The sequence below is a fragment of the Octodon degus genome, unplaced genomic scaffold (genome assembly GCF_000260255.1).
Source record: "Octodon degus isolate 3935 unplaced genomic scaffold, OctDeg1.0 scaffold00083, whole genome shotgun sequence".
Taxonomy (NCBI): Eukaryota; Metazoa; Chordata; class Mammalia; order Rodentia; family Octodontidae; genus Octodon; species Octodon degus.
In genome coordinates, this window is record NW_004524659.1 from 8,324,387 (window position 1) to 8,341,314 (window position 16,928).

Genomic DNA, 16,928 nt, shown 5'->3' on the forward strand with positions numbered 1-16,928 from the left:
TGTCGCACCCGGCTGGGCCCCAGCAAACCCAGAGGCCGCGTTCGGGGGGAAGACCCGGCCTCATCCACATGCAGGGGACGACGCGTCGCCGCGGCCGCCAGGAAGAGACAAAGGCTGTTCCGCCACGGCCGCCCCGTGCCAGCCTCACCCCGCCCGCCGCCCTGGTGGCCCCAATGAGGCCCCCCTCGTCTGTCCCGCGGGTCTGGCCACACAATCCAGGAGGCTTCTGGGAGGCGGCGGCCTCCTCCCCATCTGCACAGCCCTCTTCTCGAGGTCTCCCGGGCACTTCCAGTACCCTGGCCACCTCGAGTTGGGTCGGTGCACTGAGCCTGTGCCAAAGTCCTAGTCTGCTGCTGACTCTGACCCGGGCCACGGAGTCTGTGGACGGGACCTGAAGCCAGACACAGGCCAGAGCCCGGGGCGGGCGCGGGGGGTGGGGGCTGCCCAAAATTCCCTCGTGGCCTTTCGTTCCTCCTTGGTAAGGATCCGGGACTGCAGGTCCTCACGCGCACTCTCTCTCCCCGTCCCCCTCCCCCACGTGCACACATACCAGGATTTTGATCACAGGTGCTTAAGTCTCCAGATCAACACCCCACCACCTCTGTGGAGTGCACAATCCTGCCTACAGCTGTCTCTCACAAGGAGCCAGCTCCCCTGGAGGAGGAGGCATCAGAAAGTTTGTGGCAGTGGAGCCTGTTGGTCCACGCCTATGGGCCCAGCGCTACAGCAGACTGAGGCAGAAGGATCGAAACCTCTAGTTCAGCCTGTGTGACTTAATGAGATCCTGTCTCAAATTTCGAAGGGCAAAAAACAAAGGATCCAGACATGTAGCTCATTATCGAGAGTTTAAAATATGTTTGCGTCCCTGGCCGGGGCTTGAAAGTCTCTGGAAGTGTGGGCTACAGTGGGTACCCCATACCCGAACAACCTATTATTGCAGCCTTCCTCAGCCTCCCTAAGGGCAGGAACCGTGTCGTGTTTGAGCTCTATGGTCTCCGCCCCGACTGAATGTAATAAAGACAACCCAGACAACGGGAGGGCCCTTCTCTAGCTCAACTGGAAAGTTTTTCCTAAATCCCCTCGCTCACTTGGAGTCCGCTCTTCCCTTTCCAGGAGAGAACTGGGGATAGGGTCGTCTCCTTTAAGGGCCGTGGGGGAGGGGGTGCCGGCCTTGCCTCCTTCCGCGCCTCCCTGGCCAGCATCGCGCCGGGCCGGGGGTCCGGGCCTGGCGCCAGCGCATGCGCCCCGTCTGTGGGCGCTGTCCGGGCTGCGAGCTCCTGGAGCGCACAGACAGACTGACGGATGAACGAACTGGCGGCGGGCCTGACAAACGGGGCAGCGCAGGGAGCTGGGTATCGGCAGGACGGCGACATGAAGGGCCACAGCCAGCAGCCTAGCGGGCGCAGGAACCCCGGCCCTGCTTCCTCGCCTTCCCCCGGCCCGGGCCCGGGCCCCGGCGTCTCAGAACGGGTGGCACTCAAGAAGGAGATCGGGCTGCTGAGTGCCTGCACCATCATCATTGGTGAGCAAGGCCTGGGGCAGAGGGGAAGAGGGGTGGCAGGGCCAAAGGCTGAGAGCAAAGGACGCCCCCTCTCCAGCGCTTCTGCCGGTGTGCGAGGGTTGGACTGCGGGGGCGATCACCTGCGCCCTGTGTTCGTCCTGGACCGCGCATGACCCGCATGCTGACCGGAACGCTCCACAGGTGCCAGCTGCACAGCCTCTAGCTCTTGTACTCCCAACCACACTAAACATTTTCCCTTTGGGGAGTGCTGGTTTCCTCCACCTCAGAATCTTCCTCCTTTACTTTCCTGTGGGACTTTGGCAAAATGTCCCTTCTAAGAAATGGAAATAATGAGTATAGTCCTGACAGCAGGGCGGGAACCTAGCAAGTGATGGGCTATGAGTGGGCTTGAGTCCCTACTGTGTGCTAGCCTAGGAGTCATGCACCTGCCAGGATTGTTCTTGGAAAGCAGGAAGGACTATGGGTAGCCTGGCAGGTGGAGCCTGTACAGATGGGACCTGGGTTCAGACCCTGCCTAAACGTGGCTGCAGGTCCAGGAGAGGGAGAAGAAAAACCAGTAACTCCGTGGCAGTGGTGAGCAGGACTGCCTGCCCCTAGCTGGGATATCAGCGGGCTGAGCTGTCAGATCCCAGCTTCCCCCTTGAGATGGGCCTGTGTGTTCAGCCTCCACCTAAGGGCTTCTGGGCAGGGAGAGAATTCAGAACAGATTTTTCTCCTTCTGTCCCAAGTCAGGAACAGTGACTCCTGGGTAGCTGGACTAACCCATACCAAGTTGCTCTGAACCTCCTAGAAGTGACATTTTTCTGTCCCCTGTGCCCAGAAGATGGGGGTGGGAGGGTGAACATCTGGAGCCCCAGCTGTTCTTCCCTAGCTAGCAGGAGCTGCCTGTGCACATACTGTCACCCACTCTCAGAGCCCTGGACATGGAGAACACTGGGGCTCTACAGAGCCGAGTCTCCACCCTCTCCTGCTCTGTTCCATATTAGAAGCTCCTGGGCCAGAGCTACTGTCTGTCTACCAGCCATGCTGTACCTTCACACTGCGAGTGGCCCAGGAATACAGCCCTGGTTGGGTGACTGCATTGTCTCCCCCATTCCTCCCAGAATGGCATCTCTTAGGAGCTGCTCTGCTCCTTGGAGCTTCCAGGTCTGGGTGACTTGCCTGGCTGTTGCTGAAAGGAAAGGCTGGTTTGGGGCCCCTGTGCCCCAGGAAGGAGTAGCTCACACATCATTGGTAGCCAAGAGGTCAAGAGACAGACTGGGTCTGGAGCTGGCTGCGTGCCAGTCAGGGGCAGGGAGACACAGCTCCACCTGGACTGCCTCAGTGGAGCCTAGCATCCCTAAGCTTGTCCTACCCTGCACACCCTTCACATCCCATTCACCTCAGGTCAGGCAGAGGCTGCCAAGCTTCCAGCCCTCCAGAAGAGGGCCCTGGTGGCAGGGGGAAGGGAAAAGCAAGCTCCACCATCATACTTTTTCTCTAGGATGGGTCCTGAAAGACTTTTTCTCCTGCAGCCCAAATGTGTCCCATCAGCTCCTTCACCCTTCAGCCCATTGTTGCTTCACCGCTTCCCCTTGGCCTCCAGACCTTAAAGTCTGAGCTAGGGTGAAAAGCGATTCAGCCAACTACGGCTGGTGGATTTGAAAACATAACCTAGATGACCTGACACTCAGCTCATGACCTTTAGTGCTAGTCCTAGGAGCCCAGCTCCGGGAAGTTTGAGGGTTACAGCTGGGGGGAGACAGAACTACGTGTTGGACCAAGGGCCATTCATCCTCATCTAGAATGTGATGAAGCTGAGGGCCAGATGATCACTGCCCTCCCCACCTGACCCCCTCCAGGACTCCCCTCTCCACCCACTGCTCTGGGGAACCACCATGCCCATCCCACCCAACCTCAGCTCCTTGGTGAGCTCACTTTCATCCCATCGTGGGAAACCTGGTCGAAAGCAGTCTGTAAAGTGTCATATTTTAGCATTACAGATCTTCAGAACTTTATATCCAGCCCCGTAATCTATCCTTATTTAGTACCAGAATTTCTAAATAGTCCCAGAAGAGCCTATCATTTTGTCACTCATTATAATGTTTGCCCCCTCCCAGGCTGAGGAGGGAGACTTCCAGGAATGGAGAGATAGGGGAAGCCTGGCTATTGGCAGAAGCAAGACTCCACCTTTGACTGTGTTGAAGACAGTGCTTGCTGGAGTGCAAAGCTGCAGCAGAGGAGGCCAAGTTGGAGGGAGGAGAGCTGGCAGGGGCAGGGATGTGCAGGACAGCACCGCTGGCCCTAGTGATGCTCAGGAAAACACCTCGTATTGCTTATGAGGACATGCTCTTTCTTCCTTTGATTCTCATGTTTCTTTTAGAAGATGATGATGTTTATGCACATTATGCAGATATACAACCTGAGGCTGGAAGTTAAATGAAACTGCTGCAAGTGGTGGGCTTGGAATTCAGAACCCAATATGGAGTCGGCTCTCGGTAGAGTACCTTCCATAGTGCTCTTGTGCTGGGCAAAACTGGGGCCAGACTCAGAACCTATAGTGCAAGAAGGTTAGGGATTGAGTTGGAAACTCAGCCATCCACATAGACCGGGGTCCCTCCTCTGCTGTGAAGGCACAAACAGACTGTCAAGGAAGTCAGCCTTCCCCAGTGATGGGACACACAGCCTCTCTCATCCTGCCTCCTGGATCTTAGCCAACTTCTTCACACAGTCCACAACCAGGAAAGGGACAGGCCTATGTATGCAGAGTGGGGTCACCCTGGGCCTGCTGACCCGGCTCTTCTTTCACCTCTCCATCTAACTCAAGTCTCCAGCTTTACAGATGTCCCAGAGACTCAGGTGGCTCCTTTATGAACCCTTCTTTCCGGGAGCAACCATTGCTCATGCGTCTTCAGCTGGGTCCCTGTCTGTGGCCTCTGGGGCTGGGGGTGGCTGGGCATCTAGGAGAGGTTGGACCTCTGGGGAACTCCAGCTCCAGGACCCTGAGAAGACATCTATCTACACCACAGCTCATCCCATTTATAGATAAGGAAACTGAAGAACCTAGGCTGCAACCTGCTTAGGAGCAGATGGACTTGGGGTGCTGTAGGACACACCTGGAGGCCAGGGCAGCTTGAGTTACCATGATAGATGACACATTCATCTATTTGACAGTGCTGAGCACTGATCTAGGTGCAGGTCTAGATCTAAGTCCTTGTCCCCCATAGGGCACAAAGCAGATAACTCCCTCTCCCCCTAAAGCTGAGTTCCAGCACAGAAGCTGAGTAGCAAGCAGGATAAATGAGCCAAGTATGCAATCACCAGGTCAGGATAAGTGCTGAGACCAGACAGCAGGACTATAAGGAGGACCCGGAGTGCTGATGATGGAGGCCTGTAGGTCAGAGATACATTGGGGAGAGGATGAAGTTTGGCTTTTGCAAGGGGACTGCAAGTTGGAGCCCATGTAGTGCTTTGACCAAAGGAAGGACAGGACAGGACTGACTGTGTGCTTACTATGGAGAGGCTGTGTGGGCAGGCTGAGAGTAGAAAGGCCAGGTAGGAAGCCGCCTGGACACAAGGCAGTGATGGCTTGGGCCAGGGTAGCAGCAGGAGGTCCTGACAGTGGTTCAGTTCTAGACATGTTTGGAATGTAGAGCTAGAGGGTGTATAACGAGCTGGATGTGGGCTGTGGGAGAATGAGAGGGGTCCAGGGGACACCATCATGGCCTGAGCAGTTGGGAGGATGGTTTGATGTGGACTGATCTAAGAAGCTGGCAGAGTAGCAATCAGGGAAAGAGCAGTAGCAAGAATTTCATTTGAATGCTTTTAAGTGTTCAGTGTCTATTTGGTTGGTGGTTATGAGTTAGGTGAGATGTCTATACTAGGTATAGAAATTTACGAGCTATTAGCAAAAGCCTCCAAAGGAGCAACTGGAGAAAGAAAGGGAAAGATGCCTCAGGATAGAACCCCAGACTCTTAACATTTAGAAGTCAGGCAAGAAAAAGCAGCAGCAAAGAATTCCAAGGAGTCATGAGCAAGGTAAGAGGGAGGCCAGGAGACTGAGGGAAGGGGGACTGACCACGCTGCACATGCCACATGAGCCACAGAAGGTGCAAGCTAGAGCTTGACTGGTGGACTCGGTACATGTTGCTCATGGCAACCATGACAATGCAACCATGGGATGGATGCGGTGCTGGCCATGCATTCTGGGCTATGTGGAAGAGGTCCAAGAAAGCCAGGCAGAGAGTACGACCCTCTTGTACTCAGCCCCTCTCTCCAAAGGAAAACTAGCAAAGCAAGAGGTGCACACCAACCAGTTAGCAATTCCAGGCATGTCTTGAGTGTTCCCACTCACCTCCTTGTGGTTCTGCCAAGACCTTGGTGGGCATATCAGTCTTCCCTGGGAGGTACACAGGCTTACTGAGGGGACCTGAGGACATGTTTGTGCTTGAGGAAGGCCCCACCCATGTCATAGTAGTATTCTAGTTGCTCACCCCAAGGTGTTGAGTTCCTAAGAAAATGAGGTCTACAAATATGGACGGCCTAGAGGGTGTCCGTGGTGGAAACAGTAGTGAGGTCCATAAGCACCTCTCATGGCCCACAATGGATCAGACAGGGTCAAAGTGTGCCAGCGCCAACTAAAGGAATCCCTTCCTGACCATCCTCCAAGGGCCACTGCAGGAGATTCCTAGGTGGGTGGTCAAGGATATCTCCCTGGGGTAGGGGGGAGGCCAGGAGAGGCCCACCACAGTGGGGGACAGGATACCCTGAGCAGATTGTCACAGATATAGTACAATGTAACAGAGTGCATCCTGCCTGTGGAAGCCAGGCTCAGACCAGCTCTCTGCTGCCCCCTAGCCAAATAATCTCACCTGGTAAATGGGGAAACTGAGGCCCAGGAGGGCAGCATTGGCCTGAGGTCACAGAGCCAACTCCCAAATGTGTGTCTTGGGGTGGAGGGGATGCCAGTGTCCCAACTTACCTGAACCTCCCTATCTCTCCCCAAATGAGACAGGCACAACCCCTGCACACATCCCTGGCAGGTGGCTCATTCTGCCTGCTCAATCAACCTCCATGGTCCACCTCTGTGACCTCCATAGTCCGCTGCCACCACCTAAAAATAGGTCAGCATGCCCTGCAGCAGGCACAGGGAACAATGGCCCTTTCTTCATTCCTCCGAGGAGCCGGGGTAAGCCCCATCAGGCCAAACATCTTAATGTGATAAAAAAAAAAAAAAAAAAAAAAAAAAAAAAATCACCCAGTAAAGGCTCAAGGAAACGGGGCCGGAAGTAGAGACTCGCTAGAGGCCTGCGAGTGGGGGAACTCATGTACTTGCCTCTCTGGCCACCTGGGACAACCTGCAAGGACCAGGCAACACCTGTCCCATTGGGTGGATGGGAATGTGGAGGCCTCAGGATCCAGCTCTGTCCTGAGCAACCTCCCTCCTTCCTCCCATCCTCTGCCACCAACCAAACCCCCACCCCAGACATGCACACAGTGCCCAGAGTGGTATGCGAGGGCTTGCAATGAGGTCCTTCTGCCAACCGTAAGCACACACTGAGGACAAGTGCTGAAGCTGTGCAGGTCCAGAGGAAGAGGCTCTTGAGGACTTTAGGCACTGGCTAGCACATGAGGTCCTTGGAGCCACATGGGGAGAAGCGCTGAATGATAGCTGGAGGCCATGTGTCCAGAACAACAGGGGTGCTCCCTGCCCCCCAGAGCCCAGCATCCAGGTCTCAGCCACTTGGCACAGAGCTAGTGATGCGCCCTTCAGACCCCAGTTCCAGAAGACAGGGTGTCAGGTATGACTTCCCCAAGAGTGATGCCTGTGTGAGCCCACCAGGCTGAGTTGTGTAGGGAAGTGGTACCTCCACAGGGTGGGTGGCTTGGGGCCCTGGATGCCCCTACCTCCAACATGTCCAGCTCCTTCCAAGGCCACCCAGCCCCCGCTGGCTTCCAACCTCACTGGCTTTTGGCAAATCCTGCTTCGCCAGGTCCTGAGAACGGCTGCCGGATGGAGCAAACTCAAAGGCTCTTTGGAAGCCCAACAGCCCACCCAGGCCCTGGTCCCTTGTGGTAGATGCAGAAGGTGGTGCCTATCCCTGCCCCGCTACAATGGACTGAGGACAAAGCTTACCTCTGAGGGTTGGGGCGCAGGACTTTTTTCATCCTTATCTGGATGTATTTAGGGCTCCTGGGATGTGACCAGAAAGCCAAGTGACCTTCCAGACTGAAAATCTGTGTCGACTGGGGGTGGGTAGCACCATGGACAAGGAGCGAATGCAGATTGGCAGCCACAGTTGTGTCCTCATCCAGCCCCGCCTGTGGCCTGGCAGGTGGAGTAGGCAGCCTCTGCTCCGATGGCCGTGTGACCTGGTCCCAGGGTTCTGCCAGGTGGGGATGTAACTTGTCCAGGCCCCACCAGTGCTGGCTCTTTTATCCACATAGCCCGTGGGTCTGGGATGCTGTCCTCACCCCACAGCAGACCCCAGGGCAGATATCCTGTCTGGGTACCTGAATAATTGCCCAGATGACAGCTGTGTAACCTGGTCACTGCCCTGCTTTGCTATAACTGGAGAGCTTGGGGCTCACTGGTGCTAAGGGCCCTGCAAACTGTGACTTGACCTCCTGAACATTTCCTGTTGTTTTGAGGACCAGAGAAGTGCATTCCCTTTCCACTCCCAGATGCCCTGGATCTACATGGGGAACACTTGAACCCCATCTTTGCATTCTCAGAAGGATGAGTCCTTGCCCTGGAAATAGGACAGGCTTTCCAGAACCACAGCATATCCACACGCATGGAACCTCCGTAGCCTGCCACCTCTTCACTCCTCCTCACCGTCCCCTCAACAGAAGGCCTGAATAGAACCTGCCACTCCCACCTCACAGGCAAGGAGATGAAGCATCTCAAGCTTAGATGCTGCTTCCTGGGCGGACTGAGTTGTCTGTGAGTTTACTCAACTGGTGCTTTCTGGGGCCATGCAGCAAGAGTGCTGGGAGCAGAGGTGACTGCGGGCTGGTGTCGTCGCCACCTGCTGGTGAGACAGTGTACGCAGAATCACCCAAAGTATGTTGCAGGCCCATCTCTACGACAGCTGTGAGTGAGCCTGGGCTTCACACTGTATCTCACTGGGCCCTTACGGCCAGACCACCTTACATACAGAATCGGAGAGGTGAGCAGGAACAGGCCCCAGGCCTCAGCAGGAATTTCACATTGTGCGATTGGGGGCATCCCAAGGAGAGCAGCACTCCGTCCAGGCTCCTGGCTGGCTAGAGTCTCTGCCAGGATGTCATTGCCTGCCCTGCCCCTGCTGACAACATCCAGCCCTAAAAATTCACTAGTCTTTTACTTGCCCTTCCTAGGACTTGAGACCAGGAAACAAGGTCTCTTTAGGGTCCCTGTCCACAGACTGGGTTCCAGGTGAGAGAAAAGCTGCCTGACGGGGAATGGAGAGACAGAAGACAAAGAAACCAAGTATAGAGCAGGGCTGTGACCTGGGCAGAGGAGGCCACACCAGGTGCAATCAAGAGAGGTTCTATGGAGGAGCTGCCCTACAAGTCCAGCCTCTGGCCATAGGAGAGTGGCAGGCAAGAGTGTGGTCAAGGTCTCGCTTCAGGAGGCCAACTCTGGTCACCAGGTTACAGGAAGGACAGGTGGCTAGAGGCTGACAAGATTGGGGTCCTTGAGCCTGGGCAACATGGTGACACTCAGGAGTGGACACACTGCCATTGTTGAGGTACCTGGACCCCCATACCTTGCCAGCTCCACCTCAGGCAGGGGAGGAGGGAGACCAGAGGAACTCAGAACCCATTTCTAGCAGGAGAGCCTGGTTGGCTGGACAAGCTGCCATTTGCCATGCTAGAGGCCCACCACCCTCTGCTCCCCCAGAAAGTACCCAGGCTTCCTTTCTCAAGGCAGCATCCAGGCCCCACAGAGAAGGCTGGGCTGCTGCAGAGGACACCAGGCCTGATGCCTCCCATCTCTCCCTTGCAGGGAACATCATTGGCTCGGGCATCTTCATCTCACCCAAAGGTGTCCTGGAGCACTCAGGCTCCGTGGGTCTGGCCCTCTTCGTCTGGGTCCTGGGTGGGGGCGTGACAGCTCTGGGCTCCCTCTGCTATGCAGAGCTGGGAGTTGCCATCCCCAAGTCCGGCGGGGACTACGCCTACGTCACAGAGATCTTCGGGGGCCTGGCTGGGTGAGTGTGGGGCTTGGGGCAGGGGACAATTTCTCCACAATAGGATGGCTTTTGGGCAGTGGGCTTCCATTTCCCCTTCTGCTTCTATCATCAAGGGGAGGTCACCAGAATGAATGGAAGGAGTGGGTGGGGTGCCGTGCAAGGCCAAGGTGGGTGGCACCAATGCCTGTCCCACTCTACCTATATGTGCTGGCTCCTCAACCTGTCTGTGTCCCTTTTTTTTTTTTTTTTTTCCGGAACTGGGGATTGAACTCAGGCCCTTGTGCTTGCCAGGCAAGTGCTTATTCTACTGAGCCATCTCCCCAGCCCCAGTGCATTGCTTAGAAGGCAGCTATGCTCACCTGTGTCCCTTTGAAAGAGCTCTTTTTGAGCCCATACCTGGGTGCTTGTGAAGGAGGGAGGCTTCTCTTCTCTGAAGCCTTTAGACAAGCTAGCACCGAGGTCAGGAGAGCCTCTCTTACAGTAAACCCAACTGCTGCATGAGCAGGGGGAGAGGCCAAGGCCCCTTCCAGAGGACCCCTTTACACAGCTCCCTGGCATTTTTTCTATTTTTTTTAAAGTTTAAATCAATTTCTTTGCTTTATTAGCACATATTTGTCAAACATTCATCATAGGAATTTGCACCTGTACATGATACGTCTTAATTCTTTTCTTTCCATTCCCCTTCCTTCCCTTCAATGCTTCTTCCCATCCCCATTTACAAAGACTTTGTTCCCAGTTTTTCCCTTCCAATCTCTTTTTTTCCTAATCCTTTGTCCTTTCCTCCCGCCCTCCCCCTCCTCTTGACCCCCCTCCCATCACTCATCAGCACCTGCTAGGCACCCACTTTGGGCTAAAGACTAGGATGCCATGATAAAAAGATCTGTTCTTACTCCAATGTTGCTCATAGAGCAGAGAAACAGCTCCTCAAACATGATGTAAGCCAGCAGATCCTTGCTTTGGGGATGTGTACCAGAGTCAGCAGTCACACAGCAGAGAACCAAGCACCCAGCACCTCAGGAAGGTTCCCACAAAAAAACTGTCTCTGCCAAGCCTTGCAAAAAGCATAAGATTTTCCTTCCAAGCTGATGGGTGCACGGACAGAGGCCACGATGGGTGGGGCCGGCACGGTCTGCCTGCTGTGGTCTGGGTCACAGCAGGCAGCAGGGCTTGGAGATTGACACTCTTGCCCCACAAGTCCTCCCAAGGACCTCAGAAGTACAAGCAGAATCCAAAATCATTCAAGAACCTCATCTGGGATGTGGTAGCCAGCATGGCATGAGGGTGAGGTGGGTGCAGTCGGGAGAGGGCAGCATTGGCCCACTTCAGAGGCCCTATAGAGAAAGAGACCTTACGTAGGGGTTCTCATGTTTGTTGGGTCTGCGGCATATCTGGAGCAGTGCTTGGTGAGGGCATGGTGGAATGTCTGGAGTTTGGAGGGCAGGTTCAGGCTGCAGCGCACAGAATCGGTATGGAGGGACGTGGGCTAAGGACCCTGAGCTGAGCAGCCTTGAGTGTGGACCCATGGTTACTTGCCTCTGAGGAGAGGCTGGGTCTCTAGAAAGCAGAACAACCACACTATGGGCCTGGAGAGGATGCTTGGAAGAAGGTGAGAGAGGAAAACTAGTACCTACCCCAGGGGCATCCACAGGGAGGATTTTTGAGAATATTCCAGAAACCAAGGGGCTAGGGATGGAGTGCCTTTAAGGGGTGGGGGAAGTGGCTGCCATGCAAAGACTGAATGCCAACAGGAGCCCACTGAAGTCAGTGACCCAGAAGCTGCTGTGTCCCTAATACAATTCCCGTCCTCAGTGGTGGCCCAGAAGCTAGGACCAACCCTGAGGAAAGACCCTCCCCCGGAGGGTGGGCATTCGACAGCTCTGCTGGTGCAGCAAAGGGAATGTTATTACCTGGACACCGTTAAAAGCTGTACTAAATTTTAATGATCATCGTATCTGGCATAGAAGGTTTGTTTGTATGTTTGTTTGTTAACAAGAGAATGAACCCAGAGCGCTTGCTCTGAGCTGTGTTTTCAGTCCTTGAGAAAAGTTTCTAGACAGGTCTCACCAAGGTGCCGGCTATGGCTCACCTGTGACCTCCTGCCTCAGCCTCCGTAGCCAGGATCCAGCTCAGGAGGGAGTGTCACCACAGGAAACTTCGCAATAAAGATTTTTCACTTAAAAAAAAAAAAAAAAAGACCCTCCCCCGGGACCAGCACACAGCCCCCAGCCCCATGGATCTCCTGCATAGTCGAGATTCTGATACCTTGAGCATAAATCATGCCCCTCCCATAGCCAGGGCCCTTTGCAAGGTCCACTGTGCACACCGCAAGACTCTCTCCTTTGGAGCACCTGCTCAGAATCAACTATCCTGAGCCATAGGCTCTGCTGGGAGCCAAGGCTGAAACCATGACTCCAGGTCCAGGACAACCCACCCTGGTGTGGATACAGCCCATGGTCAGGGGGTCTAGATGCTCATTAGGAAGGGTGTTTTGGTCCTCACATCCTTCCTAATACCTGCCCAAGGTCATTTCTGCCTCCTTAGCTTTCAGTGCTGGTCACAACACAGCCCAGCTCCCCACACCCTGGACCAGGTCGCTGGGTGAGCTGGGAAAGCCTGTGCCACTCTAGCCCTTGCTCCTTCCAGATTTCTGCTGCTCTGGAGTGCTGTGCTTATCATGTACCCCACCAGCTTGGCCGTGATCTCCATGACCTTCTCCAACTATGTGCTGCAGCCTGTGTTTCCCAACTGCATTCCCCCTGCGACAGCCTCCCGAGTGCTCTCCATGGCCTGCCTGAGTGAGTCCCTAGGAGGCCCCTGGCTGGACCTCTGTCCCCAGAGCAGCCAACTGGCCCAACCCACCCTGCTCTCAGCCCTGGGTGCAGAGACAGTTGGGTGGGACACCCCCCAGCCACCCACCCCTACAACATCAGTCTCAGCACCTGGGGTTCACATATCAAGGCTGGTACAGGAGATGTCCTTCTCTAGCCGCCTGGGCTGGACCTCACTGTCTCAGCCTCACGTGCCCTTCCCTCCCCAGTGCTCCTGACATGGGTCAACAGCTCCAGTGTGCGCTGGGCCACACGCATCCAGGACATCTTCACAGGCGGGAAGCTGCTGGCCCTGTCAATCATCATTGGCGTTGGCTTTGTTCAGATCTTTCAAGGTAGGGCCAGGGTGGGAGTGTAGGCAAGGCTGGCAAGACTGTACTAATCCCTGATGTCTGGACCTCCAGGACACTTTGAGGAGCTGAGACCCAGCAGTGCCTTTGCCTTCTGGATGACACCATCTGTGGGTCACCTGGCCCTGGCCTTTCTCCAGGGCTCCTTTGCCTTCAGTGGCTGGAACTTCCTTAACTATGTCACAGAAGAACTGGTGGACCCTCGAAAGTGAGTGGGGCACCCAGCCAAGCACCAGGAAGAGCAGCCTATATACACAGATGAGGGTTGCCTGTGACTCACACTCAGCAGGGCTCACTTGCTGCCATGGGAATGACCCTGGAAAGGAACAGGAATGCTGGTGTGCAAGCCTGGCCCTGATCGGGGAGGCTGTAGATGCCTCTGAGCCCCTTACTGAGTATGGTTACCCTTCTGAGATACATCTAATAATTTGCATTTGGCCCAAAGTTACACATACGCATGCAACATGGTCCCCCCAGCTGAAGCCAATGACTCCATCCAATGCTCAACCAGAGGTCTGACAGGGAACTCTCGCAGCCAAGTGGCCTGAGTGGATGGGAAGCTCCAGAGGAGACCCCAGACCTGCAGACTGGTCTCTATGGACACTTGGGAGATTTTCCAGGCTGATTTTGGCTTTACACAGTTTTCTCTTTATATAGACATTCATTAAATCTTCCTCTCGGGATAGTGTTCTCTCCTCCCTCATCTGCCCTTCCTTTTGCCAGCCTGTGCTCGGGTGGGATGGGGGGAAGGTAGGGAGCAGTGTTCTCCTGGAGGCCAGCACAGGAGATAGAGACTCCAAGCTGCTCCTGCTGCTGGGTATCACCACCCCTCCCATGAGGGGCTGACCTTGACATCCTCTGCCCGTCCCCAGGAACCTACCTCGTGCCATCTTCATCTCTATCCCTCTGGTCACCTTCGTGTATACGTTCACCAACGTCGCCTACTTCACAGCCATGTCCCCACAAGAGCTGCTGGCCTCCAATGCAGTGGCCGTGGTAAGTGGGGACACCCCGCCTCGACCCCAGCCCCTGCCCTACCATGCTAGCCTCACCTCAGCCTTCCTTGTGTGCTCACAGACCTTTGGGGAGAAGCTGCTGGGCTACTTCTCCTGGGTCATGCCTGTCTCCGTGGCACTTTCCACTTTTGGAGGGATCAATGGCTACCTGTTCACCTCCTCCAGGTGACTGGGCTGGGGAAGGGTGGCATGGTGCAGCCCACCAGGTGCCCTGGCATGCGAGAACGGTGCTGAGGACCACAGGAAGGGAAAGTCTGGGTTCGTTCATGACTTGCTAGTAACAAAGCTCTGATCCCAACACTAAGGTGAAGAAAGCAAGAGGGAGGCAAGCTGGAGGGAATCGCTGTCCCGTTGGGCTTCTGGGGCCTGGATCAAATGATCTAGGGATGATGACTCAAGAGAGACGTCAGGTCCAGAGCTGAGATCCAGGATCTAGCTGGCAGGAAGGCTCATGGCCCCTACCGGCATCTGTCTCTGTCCCTACCCCCAGGCTGTGCTTCTCTGGAGCCCGAGAGGGGCACCTTCCCAGCCTGCTGGCCATGATCCATGTCAAACACTGCACCCCTATCCCTGCCCTCCTCGTCTGTGTAAGTTGGTGGGGGCTAAGCAGGACATGAATCCAGGGTCCCCCAGTAATATAGGACATTCTGGGTAGTGATAGGGATGAGTTCTTGGCTGCGATGGGCAGCACATAGAGGGAGGGGGACAGTTGGCTGGGACCCACCTTACCCCCCAGGGTGAGGCCAGCTGTCAGCCTCAGGTCCTCTCCCAGTGCGGGGCTACAGCGGTCATCATGCTTGTGGGAGACACATACACGCTCATCAACTATGTGTCCTTCATCAACTACCTCTGCTACGGAGTCACCATCCTGGGCCTGCTGGTGCTGCGCTGGAGGCGGCCGGCGCTCCATAGACCCATCAAGGTGAGGCCCTGAGCAGACAAGTTGGCTCACGTGCCCCCCTTCATCTACACCACGCACCAGGGACAGGGACGGATGACAACAGTGACAGTGACTGCAGCTTTTGCTGAGTGCTGGGCTTTAGATACATTGACACATTCACTCCTCCCAACAACCTTCTGAGGACAGTCCCTGTCTAGAGTTAAGGAAAATTCCCAGTCTAGAGTTAGGCAAAACGAGGCCAAACTTGTTCAAGGTCACACAGCCTGCCAGAGACACAGCCAGAATTCTAGATCACACAGGAAATCAGAAGACCATAAGCCAAGCCCAGCCTAAGCAACTTAATGATTTGGCAAGAGTGAAAAATAAAAAGGGCTGGGATGTAGCTCAGTGCAAAGGTCCTGAGTTCAAGTCTCAGTATTGGGGAAGGAGGAAAGAAAAACAAAACAACAACAACAAAACCCAACCTTCTATTTGCATATGAGACCTGAAATGGAAAAGTGCTGGGGGGGCTTGAAATGTGAAATACCAAAAAGTCCTTGACCTCAAGCAAAAGCAAGTCTGTATACAACTGCCTTGTGCAGCTAGCTCAGAGCAGAGGAAAGTAGCAAACCCTGAACAATTCTGCCAACCAGTCAACCCATGAAGAATTCACTGCCTGCGCACCCAGCTGCTGCCACAGGGGGGCCCTGGCGGGTCCCAGCTCCTAAAAAAGGGAAGACGCTCCCCAGAGCCTTGAGGGTGGGGCGGGGGTGGAGGGGCAGGAGAGCTGGGGATCCTGCGCCACAGGCTGTCTCCATCCGCCCCGCACAGGTGAACCTGCTCATCCCTGTGGCATACTTGGTGTTCTGGGCCTTCCTACTGGTCTTCAGCTTCATCTCGGAGCCCATGGTCTGTGGGGTCGGCATCATCATCATCCTGACAGGGGTGCCCATTTTCTTCCTGGGAGTGTTTTGGAGAAGCAAACCAAAGTGCGTGCACAGACTCACGGGTGAGCCACGGAGCCTCGCTGAAGAGCCCAGGGCTTGAAGCAGGGCCTGCATGGGGTCTTGCCCCTGAGCAGGGTCTCATAGCAGCAGCAGGCTGGGTAACAGAGCCCAGCCATCTCCATACAGCTCCCCAAGACGTGGCCACAGCCTACCTGCAGCAGGACTGGCTCTCTGAGGCCCCCTGTCCAGGGGTGGTACCTAGAGGTGGGTGTCTGTCCCCAGGTACAGGGCCCAACGTCCACCTGTCTGTCTGTCTGTCTGTCCTCAGAGTCCATGACGCGCTGGGGCCAGAAGCTGTGTTTCGTGGTTTATCCTCAGGGCTCCCTCGAGGAGGAGGAAAATGGCCCTTGCCAGCCCTCCCCACTGCCCACAACGGACAAGTCCTTGAAGTCACAATGAGATGTTTGTAGACACCGAAGCAGCCGTTTCTGTTTACATGTTGTTTATTGAGGAGGTGTTTTGCAAAAATTTTTTTTTTTTTTTTTAAAGATAGGACTCTTAGAGGCCTGTCCTAAGGAAGCCCTGGCAATGTGGACACGGCTTCCTGTCTTAGCACTGCCCTGCTAGCTTTTCCTGAAAAGGCCTACGAATAAACAGGGCTGATTGTTTGCTTGTGCTCAGGAGAGTCCCTGGTGGACCCAGATGGGGGCAGGTGGTGGCATACTCCAGTGGGGGCACATGTGCTACTAGCTGAGAAAGTGCTGCAGCTGAGGAGGCCCTCAGCACTGTGGGGCTTTGCCTCTTGAACCAAAGCTGGCTCCACAGGGCCCCAAGTTACCCTGCCCCAAAGGAACAGTGGAGACGAGGAAGCAGCTCCTCACCCAGATCTGTCCTTGCCAACCAGCCTCAGCTCCTTTGGGAGAGTCCAAGGATTTCTGGCTAGGACTAGCATTCTTCCCTGAAATGACCACAGTAAATGTCACAACATCAAAGTCTGCCACTTGTCCCTGGTCTACTGTGTGGAAACTAAGACCCTAAGGCAGGATAGCATGGGCTTGACCTCAGATGGCTAGAACCCTGGCCTTGATCTCCTACGAAAGCACAGAACAGCATGTCCTGGGTCCTCTAACCCATGCCCTCATTTCCAGCCATAGTGCCTGGAAGACTGACTCTGCAGCCAGAAGACAAAGGGCACCAGCCCAGCCAGGCCTATGTGGCCACCACAG

At 55.2% G+C, this 16,928-nt stretch overlaps 1 protein-coding gene across 1 annotated transcript; it reads left to right on the forward strand.

Annotated features, from left to right (window-relative positions):
• Positions 1 to 413: 413 nt before the first annotated feature.
• Slc7a10 (solute carrier family 7 member 10) lies at positions 414 to 16,370 on the forward strand. The gene is made up of 11 exons (XM_004636734.2): positions 414 to 1,522; positions 9,495 to 9,699; positions 12,325 to 12,476; positions 12,719 to 12,844; positions 12,914 to 13,067; positions 13,732 to 13,855; positions 13,937 to 14,040; positions 14,366 to 14,462; positions 14,648 to 14,797; positions 15,587 to 15,764; positions 16,031 to 16,370. Exons 1-11 carry the CDS (start codon positions 1,303 to 1,305, stop codon positions 16,159 to 16,161), a joined length of 1,641 nt encoding a protein of 546 aa, XP_004636791.1. The 5' UTR covers positions 414 to 1,302; the 3' UTR covers positions 16,162 to 16,370.
• Positions 16,371 to 16,928: the final 558 nt, after the last annotated feature.